At 39.6% G+C, this 16,326-nt stretch overlaps 1 protein-coding gene across 2 annotated transcripts in view; it reads right to left on the bottom strand.

The window, feature by feature from the left end:
- Positions 1-11,859: 11,859 nt before the first annotated feature.
- The window catches only part of ATG4A (autophagy related 4A cysteine peptidase), a 69,252-nt gene continuing 64,785 nt past the window's right edge, over positions 11,860-16,326 (bottom strand). For both annotated transcript variants that reach the window (XM_072626010.1, XM_072626008.1), the window contains 2 exons: positions 13,879-13,990; positions 11,860-12,600 (listed from right to left, as the gene is read on the bottom strand). In XM_072626010.1, the coding sequence (XP_072482111.1) occupies positions 12,536-12,600; positions 13,879-13,990 (177 nt within the window). In that variant the 3' untranslated portion in view covers positions 11,860-12,535. The remainder of the gene's footprint in view (positions 12,601-13,878; positions 13,991-16,326) is intronic.

Raw genomic sequence — 16,326 nt, 5'->3', positions numbered from 1 at the left:
ATGAACACTATCACTTGCCACTACCAGCATTCTCAGATTCCCCATCCTCCGCACTTCACTTCACCATCCCCACCATGACTTTCATATCACCACCACTAAGTCCATTATCACTCTTACTCAATCAGCATCATTATCTCATCACTGCCATCAACACTATCATTATTGTTATATACTACAATCAGCATAAGCAGTCACATCACCACAATTGGCACCATCACATCTCTAATACTAGCATTGTCAAAATGTTATAATGAATCCTATCATCACTGTCACATCACCATCATGATTACTTTCACATCACTACCAACAGATCATCATTACTGTCATACTGTCACCACCACTATCATCATCACTGTCATTTTCCTACCACCAGTATCACTACTATCATACCACTACCATCACTGCTGCCATCCAACTGCCACAGTCACTGTCATAATGCTACTATTGTCATTGTCACTATTATATACTTAACATCAGGACCATCGTCTCTGTCACAATGTCATCTAATATCAGTACCATTTTCACTACATATCATCACCAAAGCTACTACTCCAACATCACCACCATCAACATCATAATCAGAGAGGTAGCCTAACATGGATGAAGGTAAGTTGAACAGGACCTGAGTTTAAGTGCCATCATCGACATCACTGTCCAATGAGCCTCATCATCACTTTTACGTCATCAGCATTATTTTACCCATCAAAAGCTCTCATTACACTGTGCACAGTAACGGCAACATTGTGTGATGATCAACTATGATAGACTTAGCTCTTCTCAGCAATACAATGATCCAAGACAATTCCAAAAGACTCATGATGGAACATGCTGTCCACATCCAAAGAACTATGAAGTCTGAATGCAGATTGAAAAATACTTTTTTCACTTTTTTTTGGTTTTTGTTTTTCTCGTGCTTTTTCCCTTTTGTTCTATTTCTTCTTTTACAACATGACTAATGTGGAAAGATGTTTAACATGATTGCACATGTACAAATTATGTCAGATTGATTGCCATCTTGAGGAGAAGAGAGGAAAAGGAGGGAGGGTGAAAAATTTGGAACCCAAAATCTTATAAAAATGAACATTGAAAACTATCCTTACATGTAACTGGAAAAAATAAAATATTATTTAGAAAAAAAGCTCTCATTTGTGACCTCGATTCATTCCTAATTTTTTTATGAATTTTATTTCTTTTGAATCATCCTGGAGTTAGTTGTTATTCTTTGATTTCTGGGGCATACAAAAGATTCTTTCATCTGACACTACTAGTTCACTTTCCCTTATATTTTAATATTTGCTAAATATTTCTCTTTGAGATTTTTTACCCATGCTCATATTGAATTTTTGTAGGCTTTTCCCTTTTAAATCTTTCATGCTTTAGTCTTGTGTTCCATGTCATTCATTCTTTTTCACTAGGGCTCTAATAATCTCTCACCCCTCAGTATTTTGCAAGTCTATCACCCCTACTCTGGCTTTACTTGCTTCCCTTCCCAATCTCAATTCCTTAGTGAACCACTTTAATGCTGGACTATTATCTTCCACTCTCAAAGCACTTTCTCCTGTGTCCTGTCGGGGTTCATACCTTTCCAAACTTCCAACCCTGGATTAGTCCCCCCATCTGCCACCTCTATTACTATTCAAGTGCTATTGAACAAAACCAGAGGAATTCTTGCAACTGTGCTAATTGGATCCACTACAAATTTCTGTTATCTAATCTCAACTAGAACTGCACTTCATCAAGGAAGTACTTTCACTCCTTCCTGATGATTCTCCATTCCCTTCTCCACAATGACTGTTTCAAAACTTAAGTTCTCTCCTAAAGCCACCTTCTCTCTTACTCTCATGGCTGAAACCCTCACTTCTTATGCATTTCCTGAAATGGAGACTAATCACCAAGAACTCCCTCTTTTTCTCTTCTCATCTCACAACCGCTTGACATCAGCTCTTACCATATCTTCCTTTACTCCAATATCTGATTAAAAGGTAGCTTTCTTCTCACCAAGTCCAATGTATCTACAAACACACATAATCCCATTTCCTTCCATATTCTCTTTCCTTTCTAGCAATGAATATCTCCCTATCTCCTGGTTCCATGTTCTCTCCATACAAACATGTCCAAGTCTCCTTTATCCTTAAAAAACCCCCCACTCTAGATCTTACAATCACCACACTTACCCTATATCTCTCCTACTTCTTCAACCCAACTCATTGAAAATACTATCAACAGTGTTTCCACTGCCTCTTCCTCTTTTTAAGACCTTAAATCTGGTTTCTGAGTGGAAGTACCAATGCTCTCTCTAAAGTGACCAAAATGCTTTCTAAAATTATTTTTTCCAATCAGCAAAAATCTACCTCCTCTCCCTTCCAGCCACCCTTCAAGTGAGAAAGAAAAACAAAATGCTTGTTACAAACATAGTAAAGCAAAACAAATTTCCACATTGGGCATGTCCCCCCAAAATATTTTATTCTGTACACTGAATCCTTCATCTCTCAATCAGGAAGTAGATAGCATGTTTTATCATTGGTCCTCTGGAATTGTGCTTGATGGTTATGTTAATCAGAGTCCCTAACCTTTTGAAGTTTATCTTTATAACTGTTATACAGTTGTCACTGTATAAATTATTCTTCGTGTTCTACTCACTTCACTCTGCATCAGTTCATGTCTTCCCAAGTTTCTCTGAAATCATTACTTCCTTATTTCTTTTATCACAATAATATTATATTACACTTACATGACTTCTGAAGTCATTCACCAAAAGATGAACACCCCTTCAGATTCCCATTCTTTGCCACCTCCAAAAAAGCTATAAATATTTTTGTACATCAGTTTGTTTTGCTGAGGATTAATCTCTTCCTTCTCCCCTTTCCCTTCTATTTTCCTGGTGAGTAAAAGGTATTTCTTTAGTCAACTCTTTGGAGGGGGTGGGGGTAGCAGTCCTTTGACCAGTTTAGATGAGAGTGAGGTTCAAGTGTCAACCACTCTCCCTTCCCTTCCTTCTTGTTTGTACAGAATTCAATTATGTGAGATAATTTCCCCTAACCTTACTCTCCCTTTCTTCCTCTAATATATTTCTCTTGCCCTCCCTTTACATTCTTCTTTTAAGTTCTTTAACACATAACAGAACAACCCCCAGGCCTTCTGTCTAACTAGATTTCCTATATGACCCGTAACAACAATAGGGCATATTAAAGTGTAAACTGTGTAACCTTGTTTAATCTTTTATCACTATTCATTTATATTTACCTTTTTATGTTTCTCCCAACTCCAGTGTTTAAACTTCAAAGTTTCCACACAACTCTGCTATTTTCCTCAGGAGTGCTTAGAAATCTTCTATTTCATTAAAGATCCTTTTTTTTTTTTTTTTTGCCCTGTAGGACTATACTTAGTTTTGCTGGATAAGTTATTCCTAGTTGTAAATCTATATCCTATGCCTTCTGGGATATCACATTCCAAGCTATCCACTCCTTCAAAGTGGTAGCTACTAAATCATGTGTGATTCTGACAATGGTTCCTCAGTACTTAAATTCTTTATTCTGACTGCTTGAAGTGCTTTTTATTGACCTGGAACCTCTGGATTTTGGCTATAGGTTTGATTTTGTGGTTTCTTTTAGGAGGTGAACCAAAGATTATTTCTTTTTCCAATTTGCTCTCTGATTCTAAGTGGTCTAGGCAGTTTTCTTTAAGATTTCTTGAAATATGGTGTGTAAGCTCTTGTTTTGGTCATCGCCTTCAGGTAGCACAAAGATCCTTAAGTTTTCCCTCTTGAATTTATTTTCTAGGTCAATTGTTTTTGATATGAGATACCTTACATTTTCTTCCTTTTTCAGTCTTTTGACTTTTTAAAAAATATTTCTTGTTGTTTCATAAAGAAATAAGCTTTCATTTGGTCCATTCTAATTTTCAGGGAGTTTTTTTTCCCTTAGGGAACATTTTGTACTTCTTCTGTCACACTGTTAATTTTCTTTCCAATTCTTTCTTCCATAGCCCTCATTTCTTTTATGGAAAAAAAAGCATTTTAAAGAATTCTTGCTTTGCTTCTTCCAGTAATTCTAGTTGAATTTGTACCCAAGCTGTTTTGCTTTGAGGCTTTGCCTGTAGATGTTTTAGAGTCATTCCCTTTTTCTGGCTTTGTGCCTTAAATGTGCCTATTACCATAAAATCTTTTTATGGAAGGGGTTCTTTTTATTGTTTGCTTATTTTTATAGCCTACTTTATGACTTTGGGCTCTTATGTTAGTGCTAGGCTCTTTAGACTTCTAGAGGAAAGGTCCGGGCTGGTCCTGCTGCTGTTTTATTGGAGTACTGAATGTTGCACTATTCTCAGAGAGAGCTGAGGCTGGGAACCTGCAAGTTTTCAGTACTCCCAAAGTGGTCTGACCCTGGGGAAAAATTTGATCAATGTTTCCCTGGTCTGAGATCTGCAAGTTTCTGACCTAGGTTTATGTCTGAGACACAGTAGGACTGCTGCTGGACACAGGTCCTATCAGACAGCTGGAAAGCTTTGATGGTTCAGAGGGACAGTATCAAAGGCTTCCTCAGGGATTCCTACTCTCATTATTCCACTTCAGGCTTTTTCAGATTAAGCTAGAAACTGGAACCGAGGCCCATCTCCACTCCTTTCTGAGCCATATTGCTTTTTCTTGCTTCCAAACTTCCTGCTTGTTTGGTACACAGGGTAGGACTTGTGACATCCCAAAATGCCCCCCACTAGACAAAGGACCTTTCCTGACTGCCCTGGGTCTGTAACCCAGGACTGAGTGTGACAAATTTGCCAAATGACCCTTGTTTCCACACCCTACATGAGATCTCAGTGCCCTCTTATGGTTCTTGCTGATGGCCCAGTCCTTGCTTCCATTTTTGACCATGCCCTGATGTCCACTTTCTCTGTCTTCTTCCTGGGGTTGGAAAAGTGACTCTATGAGTTTGTTGGATTTCCCCATGGGGATTTGGTCTGGTGCAATTTCTAGATTTGTTTGAATGAGTTTGGGGAGAGAACTTTCTATACTTTCTGTTACTCCACTATCTTGTCTCTGCTTCCCCAGAGAACTCAAAATAGACCAATCAAATGGTCTTCTCTCAACCTACCCTCTCTTCAGCATCTGACATTGTTAACCACCTTCTCCTCCTACCTGTCTGACTGTTCTTTCTCAGTCTTCTTTATTCATTCATCCTCCAGGTCATATGCACTAACTGGGTATTTATTCCAAGGCTCTGACTAAGCTCTCTTCTCTCTACATGCTCTTTTGGTAACTTAATTAGCTCTCATAGGTTCAGTCACCATTTCTCTAAAGATGACTCCCAAATGCAGCTTTTGTTTCTCTCCAAAGCACCAGTCTCACATCACCAATTACTGAGAGGACATTTCTAAATGGATATCCCATAGACATCTCAAACTCAATTCATCCAAAACAAAACTCATCATCTCTCCCACTTCCCACCTCACCCCATTATTCTCTATTACTATCAAGTACTATCATCTTTCCCACCACCCAGGTTCACAATCTTGGTGTTATCCTTGATTCCTCACTCATCTCACATATCTGATCAGTTGCTAAGTCTTGTCCTTTCTATATCCACGACATCTGTCTCCCCTTCTCCACTCACATCAACACCCTTCTTATCTAGGTTCTCATCACATCTCTCCAGGACTATTGCAATAACCTATTTGGTGTCCCTACCTTAAACTTTTTCTCAAATAAATCTTCCACACAGCCACCAAAGTGATTTTCCTAAGTGGAGATCTGATCATATCGCAACCCCAACAAATTTCAGGGGCTCCCTGTTGTCTCAAGGACCAGATAGAAACCCCTCTGTCTGGCCCTTCTATCTTCACAACCTGTCCCCTTCCTCCCTTTTCTGTTTTCTTATACTCCCCTCTACACACTGGTCCAGTCATACTGACCTACAACATACTACTGCCTATATATTTCCCATCTTCATGCCTTTATACTGGATTTCTCCTGTCTATAATTCACTCACTCCTTGTTTCTGCCTCTTAGAATGCCCAGTTTCCTTCAAGATGCCCCCTTCTTCATGATGTCTTTCCTGGTCCTCTCAATCCCTAATGCATTCTCTCTCAAATCCACCTTATCTTAATTTTGTATATATTATGTATTTGCTTATATATGTTGATGGTCTCTTCTACATTAGAATTTATTTTCCTCAAGAGCAAGGACTGTTTCACCTTTATGTTTGTATCTCAAGTGCCTGGCACATAAGAGGTATTTAATAAATGGCTCATGATTATTTGGACTGAAGGGCTGCCTTAGACTTTTCATGCTTGAGAATGTGGGATTGATGCCCTGGATTCTTCCCTGTGTAAATTCTGAGACAACAGAATTGACTCCGGATGATTTTCTGGTCCCCTTTCTGTCAGGCCTGAATCAGTCACCTTCACAAATACATTTTCAGCCTATTTCCTCTCTCTGTTCCCTTGCTTTCTTTCATGTGGCTGGGTAAAATCAGCATCTGCCACATTTTGTAGGGTGAGAGGTTGTGTTTGGGCAGAATCACCACTGGAGATATAAAGAAAGACAAAGAATAGTCTCTACTCTCAGGGAGTTCCCAGTCTGATGAGGGAGACAACATGCAAACAAGATGCCTTCAAGCTAAAGTGGAGATAATGTCAGAGGGAAGGCACAAAGATTAAAGAGGACTGGGAAAGGTTCTTGAAGAAGGTAGGGCTTTAGCTGATACTTGAATAAAGCCCAGGAAACCAGGAGACAGATGAGGAGGGAGAGGGTTCTAAACATGAAGATCATCCAGTGAAAATGGCTACAATTGGGAGACAGAGTATTGTGTTTGAGGATCAGTAAGGAGGCCAGTGTCACTGGGTCAAAGAGTATGTGTGGTGGAGGGGGGCATGGAGAGTAAGGTATAAGAAGGCTGGAGATGAGGAAAAAGGACCAAGTCATGAAGGACTCTACATATAAAACAGTGGATTTTATATTTGATCCTAGAGGTAATAGGGAGTCACTGGAGTTTACTGAATGGGGCAGGGGAGGGGATGACCAACCAGAAGTTATAATAACAGTCCAGGTGATAATTGATGAGGGCCTGTCCCAGAGAGATGACAGTCTCAGAGGAGAGAAATGGGCGTATATAAAGTAGAAAGCATGATGTGGCAATTGATTATTTGGGGGGGGATTGAGGGAGAGTAAGGAGTTGAGGGTGGCACCTAGGTTGTGAACCTGAGGGACTGGGGTGAGGATGGTGGTACCCTAGCCAGTAAGTTAAGGAGAGGAAAAGGCTTTGAGGGAATATTGGGTTCACTTTTGTGCAGACTGAATTTCAGACTTCTGTAAGACATGAAGTTCAAGATGTCCAATAGGTAGTTGGAAATACAAGATTGGAGGTCAGGAGAGAGGCCAGGCTGGATACATAGATTACCTGCACAGATGATAAGTGAACTTTTAGTAGAAGAAAATATATAGCAAAAAACATAGAAGAAAGAGAAGAGGACCCAGAACAGAGTGTTGGGGGAATATCCAGAGTTGGCAGGGGTGATCTAGATGAAGATCCAGCAAAAGAGACTGAGGAGGGGTCAGACAGGTAGAAGGAGGAGCTGGAGAACATAATTAATTTAAGGTAAAGACATTCAGTGAACTAGAATTTGGAGAAACATAGCAATAAAACAGTTTATCCCTAAACTTAGGGCATACCCTCCTGCAAATATCCTTATCATCAGTGAGAGGAATGGGAATGTATAGGGATCACATGTATAAAGAGCACATGTAGCCAGAGCACATGTGTGGAGGGATAACTCACACTTGTGACAGTATGGGATCACTGATGTTTTCTGCTGATCATTTTTCTTTGGGTCTATCTCCACTTGGATGTGGCATTTCAGATGTTCCATATTTGGCTATCACATCTCTGTTGCTCCATACCTCTTGCTTTCTTCTGGACTTGTCACTTTGTTGGCCTCATGTCTCTGCTTGGTAATATTCCATTACTAGCTTCTGAGCCTCATCTCTTCAGGGTCAACCTCCAACCCTTGCATCTCAGATCTCCTAGGATTGATAACTGGAGAGTTGCCACAAGTCTGTCAATAAATACAGCTTCTGGCTGACAGTTTTGGAAGAACAGTAACAGGTCCTACTGCTTAAACTCTGAAAGCAGTAATGGTTCCCATGTCCCCTGTTCCTTACATCTTGTAACCACTCCTCACAAGTCTCAGTAGCCTGGAAAACAAACCCCTGAACCCATTGGTTTGGTGCAGACGAAGCCATTCAGCACAGAGAAAATATGGGAACTACAATTCCATTTTAGCCCACCAGGAGATAACTTGATTTGGATACATGTATCACTACTCATAGCAAAGCTCTTCTCTAACAAAATAGTATCTTCATTTTGAGGAATCTCATCTGTCAGCTGGCTTTGATGACAGTAGTGTCTTGGTACCTATTAATAATATGGAGCCTACCCAGTGTAATATAAGAAATTAGAATGCAAAAAGTAAGAAAAGATCACTTATTTCAGTTTTCACTAATGGAACTGAAAATGCCTGGAACGTGCTATCACTAATATGCTTATTGGTTGGGAGGTAAAGTTTGTGAGTAAAGCCAAGGTACGAGGAGTACTACCAGACTGATATATTTGCTGACCCTCAATTATATTTGACCTCCCATCTCCATGCCTTTGCATAGGTTGTATTCCCTATGACAGGAATGTACTCCCTCATCTTCAACTGTTTCCTTCAAAACTCTCTTCATAAGCAACCTCCGACATAAGGATGATCTATCTATGATCTTGATCTATCCAGTCCCTATCCTCGATTACTTTCCATTTACTTTGTATGTATTTTTGTGGACTTAGGTATATTATTTTTCCCCAAAGAATATAAGCATCCTGAGGGGTTATTTTGGATTTTATTTTATTGGATGTTTAACAGATTATTTTGGTTTTTACTTGGTACCTCCAGCACATATAAGTCAATTGATATACGCGTGTTGTTGGGGGCCTATCATTTGACAGTCACTCAATGAATTTGTGTGTTCTTAAAGAAGTCACTTACTTCTCATGGGCTTTGAATTTCCTCAGTATGAGAAAGGAGATCCCTAGCTTTATGAAAAGCAGAGGTTCCAATTGTTCAGAACTGTGTATTTGTTCCAAGTGCTATTGAGATCACAGAACTTTTAGAGCTGAAAAGAACATTAGAAATCTTCTAGGACAATCCTTATCATCTTACAAATGGAGAAATAGAGACCAAAAAAGGAAAAGGGACTTGTGCAAGTTAGTGGCATGGCAGAAATTAGAACCTAGTTCTCCTGACTCCTAGTCAAATGTGTCATTCCACTATAATGTGGGCAGATGAAACTGCTGTTGTAGAGGGAAAGGAACCAAACTTAGAGTCAGTAAAACGTGAGTTCAAATTCTGCCATGGACATTAGGCTAAATCTCACTGTGGTCACTTGTAAAGTAGACATAACAGTACTTGTAGTACCAACTCATTAGAGTTGTGCTATAGAAATTTCAGCTACAAGGATGAGTTCAATTCACATTTGAGACTGCTAGAGACCTAGAATTAAAGTGTTTATTCAGGGACTCTTTCACAATTATCCTGGTTGACTCTTCATTGGGAGCCTCTTTTTAAAAAGTGCGTCTCCTAAAATCTAGCAGTTTCTTCTGTGTAGTGGGTATAGTATGGGTTTCAGAGTATATTGCACTAATTTTCACCACTTCCTCCAATTGCCATTTTGCTCTAGTGACAAAGATAGATTCCTCTTGAGGAATTCTATTACTAAAAGTAAGTCTCTGTGTTTTTTTATAAAAACCACAAATATGCAGAGGCAGCCTATTCTATGCTGTTGTGCACCAGCACAAGTCTAGGAGAGTCTTCATGCACCATGCTCAGAACGAAACTGAGTGTGTCTTATTTCTTTACTGAAACTATTCTTTTTTGGTTGTTGTTTTCTTTTGCTGATTCCGTGGAGTTTTCTAAGTAAACTATCATGTTTTCATAGCAAATAGAGATATTTTTGTCTTCCTTTCTCCTAAATTTATGCTTTAAGTTCTTTCTCATCTATCACTAATATTTCTGTGTGTGTGTTCGTCCTTTGTTGCCGAAGACCATGTCATCAGAGAAATGACATGACTTGCACTAGACTTTGTTTTGAGTGAGGGAGGGCTGTGCAGGTCACCAGCCTCACTTCTCCTCCAGAGCCATCTGAATCCAGTGACCAGATATTCATCAGGATGACTGGAGATGATGCAGGATGAGGCAATTGTGTGCCCAAAGTTACACAGCTAATGAGTGTCAAGTGTCTGAGGTGAGATTTGAACTCAGGTCCTTCTGACTCCTGCACTGGTGCCCTATCCACTGCACTAACATTTCTAGAACTACCCCAAATAACGATGGAGAAAGGGAAAAACTTCCTTGCTTTAATCCCGCATTTGGTGGGAAAGCTTCCAGTGTTTCTCCACTGCAAATAATGCTAGCATTTAGTTTTCAGCATATTCCTAATCATATTAGAAAAAGGCCCTTAGGAGTACATTTCATAACAACAAGTTTTAAAGCTGAACTTTTGATCCTCTGGGTGTAACTTCTTCCTCTGGTGAATTTTTCCCTATCAAAGGTTCCCAAACTTATTTGGCATACTGCCCCCTTTAAAAAAAAAATTACTCAGCTCCCCCCAGGGTTAGGTTAACCCTTATTTTTATTCAACACTCCTCAATTGCACCAGAGGCTACTATCACTTTCCCCCAACCCCGATCATTCCAGCACCCCTCAAGGAGCAGTATTGCCCACTTTGGGAACCTATAAGTCTAACTCACTCATTCAATGCAGGCTCTTGGCTCTCACTCAACCCACACTAACAAAAATAAAATATAAAAGAATATCAGAATTAAAGGGCTAAAGGATCCTCCTCCAAGAAATGAACTCTGTTTCAAAAGGAAACCTTCATTTCTGTTAAGTCCATGAAAGAGCTGTTCTTTGTATCACAGGGGACCTCAAGGATCAGAATTCAACTCTTCATTTTAAATATGAGGAACATGATCTGTCCAAGGTTACATGGTAAATCAATGGCAGAACCAGAAGTTCTCTACTCCTGGTCCAATAACTTTATTTAACCTAAGAAGAGTCCTTTTTTTTTTTTTTACTGTAATTTAATCTCCATGAGGCAATTTTTCAAAAGCTAACTGTAACACTGCTAAAATATTTAACTCTAGTTAAAATGGAATCTAAGGAACCAGAAATTTAATTCCTAGGTATATAGCTCTGCCCATTCACAAAGGTTCCTTAAGGGGAAAATCAGTTCACAATGTATTGTTTCAGAGAACACATCTGAACACTTATTGCAACCTTTCTTTATATATTGCTGAAGTAAAGCCATCATGAAGTAGGGACAGAAAAGAAAAAGAGAAGTAACTGGCTATGGGCTAAGTCACTGCTACTCCTCTAAGAGGGTGGTTAAATAGAACAGGGAAGGTTGGCAGAAAAAAGAAGAATCTAGACCAAATGAACTCCTTAAGCAAGGACCTCTGGCTATGGAAACAGTGACAGAAGTAGCTTAAGGGAGCCAAGACCTATATGTTTCTACATACCACACACACACACACACACACACACACACACACACACACACACACACACACACACACACACACACACACACACACACACACACACACACACACACACACACACACACACACACACACACCTTATCTATCCATATGCACACAATGAATAAGTGGTTGGGGAAGCATTCAATGGAGGTTGGTTTGAAAGTAAATGCTCTTTAAATGGGTCTACTGCTCCTAAATGGTTCCAAAAGAAAGGTGATTCATGGATATCACTTAATTATGTAGGCACCCCAGTAGCAATATGTGAAATGAAAAAATAAATGAGGCACAATTAAAAGCACAAACCACTTTTTGACTCTTTATTTTTTGAACCAAAATCTGCTTGAGGTCAGGGTGAAATGTATCATATGCAGCCATGATGGTGGGGTGGGGATGGGGAGAGGTGATGGTGGTACAGCAGCAAGCAAGCTTCTCCCAAACAGGAAGGAGGTTGTAAGAAGTGTCCATTTGCCATAATTCCCTTGATAGAAATGTTTTCATACAAAATTATTCAAAGTGCCTATTAAAATAATTTAGTGAAACCTTTCATTTTCCCTGATCCAGACAATTTAATTTTATAAAGAAACAACTGCTTCACAAGATGCAACCCCAAAGGCGAAACTAGAATCATCTCTGTGAAGAGACATGTTACAAGGAGAGAGAGTAGCTATCTTCCCACTAACTGGTTCTGAAACAAGGCTAGAGTTGTCCTCTGGACTTCCAAACCATTACTGTAGGCTCACTGTCTCTAAATAAGACTGAGAAACATCGTGGTTCTGCTTGATTACCATCTCATAATAGGATTCTCTCTCTCTGCCTCTCTCTCTCCCAGGGAGAGAGCTCATGGGAAAATGGTATCAGTTTGGGTTGATTTTGTGTTCTGTGCTGTTGGTGATTCAGGCACTCTGGCTAGAAAAGTTCTCTGCAATGTGGTGCCAGGTGGTGGATACAGGCTGGATGGCACTACTTCATATACTCAAAATCTCAAAGTCTTCTTCCAGTTCAAACAGGTTATTGGTGGATTCAATGAGTTCTACCAGAACATGAAACAAAAGGAAAATTGGATCATGGAATCTGAGTTGTAAGGGACCTCTGAGGCCATCCAGTCCAATTTGGACCTGAATGGGATCCCTCTCTACAAATATGCCCAACAAGTCATTATCAAGTCTCTCCCAGAAGATCTCCAGTAAGGGGAAACCCACTACTTCCTGAAGTAGCCCATCCCCCTTTCAGATAGAGTTCTGATTGTTAGAAAGTCTTAACACTGGGGTTAAATCTGCTCCTCTACAACTTTTACTTCATTGATTAACCCAAATATGGAGCCTTATATAGGAAATGGAATGAAATTTTAAAAAATGTATTAAGCGCTTACTATGTGCCAAAAGTTGTGCTAACCACAGAGGATACAAATTGAAAATCAAGACAGTCCCTGCTCTTAAAGACAAGGGTGAATTCTTTGAGAGCTTGGACTTTCTAGCCTATCAAAATCTTTTGGGATCCTGACATTGTCATCTAATGTGGTAACTATCCCGTATCTCAACTCTGTATCATTTGCAAATCTGATAAGCACACTGTCAATAATAATAATATTAATAATAATAAAACAGCAATAGCTAACATTTATATAGCAATTTTAAGGTTTTCAAAGCAGTTTACACATATCATCTCATTTGGTACCTTCACCTAAGTAAGTAGTAGTAGTAAAAATGTTCAACAGTAGAGAGCCAAAGACTGATCTCAGAGGATACTGCATTGCCTAGCCCACGTTTCTCTATCTTTTCCACAAGAAAAGTATAAGAAGTTTTGTTGAGGGATGCTATTTGCCTGGAAATGACTGTTTATTGGGATGCTTCACTAAGCTACCAAATAATTATCATCATCATCCTGCATGAGGTGTACAGAAGACAAATGAGTCAAATGACACCATCACTGCAAAATACCTGTAATTTCTGCTTATCCAGAATTTAAATAGCTCAACTTGTTTTTAAAGCCCATCCAATGAAAATCAGCCTTGCACAATGATGACGCTGAGGCCTTACATGATATTGAAGGGCTTACTGAATCATCAAAGAAAGATTTAATGAAGCTCATTAAATGTTTCTAGATCATGAATTTTACCTCACTCTTAGAAATGACATGTCCCATATGGTACATGTGGTAACTCACAATAACCTAGCATTTCAATTAATCAACACATTTCATTCCAACCATTTTAGATAAAGAGGAATTTCCTTTCTCTACAGAAAATACAGGGCCATAGCTACCTCTCTCTGTATGATGGAACCTACCCATTCTCTTGTCAATATCATACCTGCACCTGTAGTTGTCACTTCCGGTTTGGTTGGAGGTATGAAAGGAGGCCAGTGTGCTGGATGCTTCTGAACCAGCTCAAACATCTGTAAACTCTGTGGCTTTAATATCGCCTAAGTAAAAAATAAAGATGACTCTTAATACACAAGATTCATGATACTATTATAACCATAATCCAGATGATAGACTATAACCTCTAACAAATAGCCCAAGAGAAAAAGAGGGATAGCAAAATGGCCTCCAGATATCAGCCAACACATTCATAGGATGTGCACCATAAATTGAATGCTTGGTTTTAATCCATTCTAGACGCTGTAGCTTTGAGGGAAGGAAACTCATGGGAGCATTCTGAAGAAAACTAACACAGTGCTCGTGCTCCACCTTTAAATTCAATCTTGGGCAGCAAATTAATTGTAAAAATGTACCTTGCTTTGGGGAACAAATTTGTTCCTTTAGTGTGGGCTGCAAATGAAATTTCTGTTCCTCAAATTCCATTTTCCTATTGACTTATCTAGGAAATTGAAAAGTGTGTTCTCACCCTCCAGCCTTTGGAAAAAAAATGGCAACCCTACCAGATGTAATTAAATTGCTCTGATGAATACAGGAAAAGTTTCAAAACCATATACTGAAAGTTAGAAAAATAATCTTTCTTCTAAGATGGCAACAGGGATAGGAGTAGAGAACAGAACTGTGATTTCGATGGCACAGGGAACTTTCAAGTGAGGAATTTTCCTCCACCAATGCAAGTTGGCACCTTTTCTGCGATTTACAATCTTGAGCACCTAGAGCACTATGAGGTTAAATGACTTGCCCAGGGTCACACAGAAAGTATATATCAGAGGCCAGACTTTTCAGAAGGCAGGTCTTCCTGGTTTTGAGGCCAGTTCTCTATCTACTATAATCCTGTCCCTCTAAGATAACAATAACAGGTAAAAAAAACAAAATGGTTTACAATGGTAAAAGTGACCAGAAGCTGCTTTTTCTTTAGGCTAGTTTTTAATGGGAGTTAAAAACCTTCCCTACCCATTGATAGGCCTCAGGTGGGGTTATTGAGGGAGTCTTGATTGGGGGAAAACTTGTTTTATATGGGGGGCCCACATCTTTTGCTTATTGCTGGTGAGACACTGGGTCACAAAGGATTTGTGCCCTCTGACTCTGAAAAAAGTATATATACTTTGAGGTGAGGTTTTGCTTTGGGGATTAGTTTTTGGAAGAAGGTTTGTGCACCAGAGTCTGGGCAGCCATTTTAAGAAGCCCCCAGCTTTGAAAACCCAGATGTTGGTGCTTTTCTCTCTGGTAACGATGTATGTATTGCCCATGGTCAGACAGTTGGAAGCCCTGTCTATTGGTCTTACCTGTATTTTCTCTGTTGGTATATGTGCTTGATTAAAGTGACTGTTGACCCCTCAAAAGTTGTTTTCCTTTTAGAAAAGCAGATTTAAGAACCTGTGCAGCAAGCCCTCCTGTGTAGACTGGGGTACTTACTGCTACATAGTTCCAAAAGGACTCAAGTTCTTTTTAGGAATTTTTTTCTATTCTAGTTAGACTACTTATTAACCAAGGACTGGTTCTATTGTTTTCTATGTTCTATATAACCTTTATAGGAGTGGAAAAAAGACCAGCTACAATGGTAATAAGTTGGCATGGTAGCATTCCTCCAGCCAGTGAGGCACTGGGTTGTCAGAATTCACGCCCAGGTCCATTAGGACTGCAGCGCTCCTGTTCTGGGAGGACTTTAGTGATCCACCTATACATGATAGTTAATGGGAGGGCAAACCTGCTAAATGAAAATGAGCTTCTAACACATAAACAGAAATCCTTGTGTATGTTTTTTTTTAATGGCTGAAGTATATGGAAAAGAGTAAGGCTGAAATAGCTAACTTCCAATTATAAAGGTTGCCACTATAGTTGAAGTTTTAAGTCCACAGGGCCATTGAATGCTCAATTCTAAACACTTTCCAAACAAAACTGGACTTGGAATCACAGAATGTTAGCATTAGGAGAGGCCTTAGAGAGATCATAGGATCAGAACTTTAAGAGCTAGAAGAAGGGGCCTTGGAAGTCATCAAAAGTCCAAACTCCTCATTATGCAGATGAGGAAACTGAGGCCCCATGAGGTGACATGAGTTTCCTGGGATTACACAACTAATAGCAGAGGTAAGATTTGAGTCCAGGTCTTCTAGAATCCAAGTCCAGGGCCCTAGCCATTATATTGCCAATGTCTAATGCTGAAACATGGTGGGCAAGATTATTTACTCTAACTGATGTTGAACTCTTCAGTTTATAGAGAAGAGACTTGCTCAAGATCTATAGCTGGGAAGTATCAGAGCTGAGACTCAAACCCAGGCCTCCTTAACCCACTGCTAGGTTCTTCCCACCATACCATGTTGCCACTCTTTGGATTTCCCCCAAACCACACTCCCCTTGGGCAGTTCCCTTCTACTGCCAA

Source organism: Notamacropus eugenii, chromosome X, assembly GCF_028372415.1.
Source record: "Notamacropus eugenii isolate mMacEug1 chromosome X, mMacEug1.pri_v2, whole genome shotgun sequence".
Classification (NCBI taxonomy): domain Eukaryota; kingdom Metazoa; phylum Chordata; class Mammalia; order Diprotodontia; family Macropodidae; genus Notamacropus; species Notamacropus eugenii.
The sequence above is the reverse complement of the archived record's forward strand: the minus strand, read 5'-3'. Positions and strand labels throughout refer to the sequence as shown.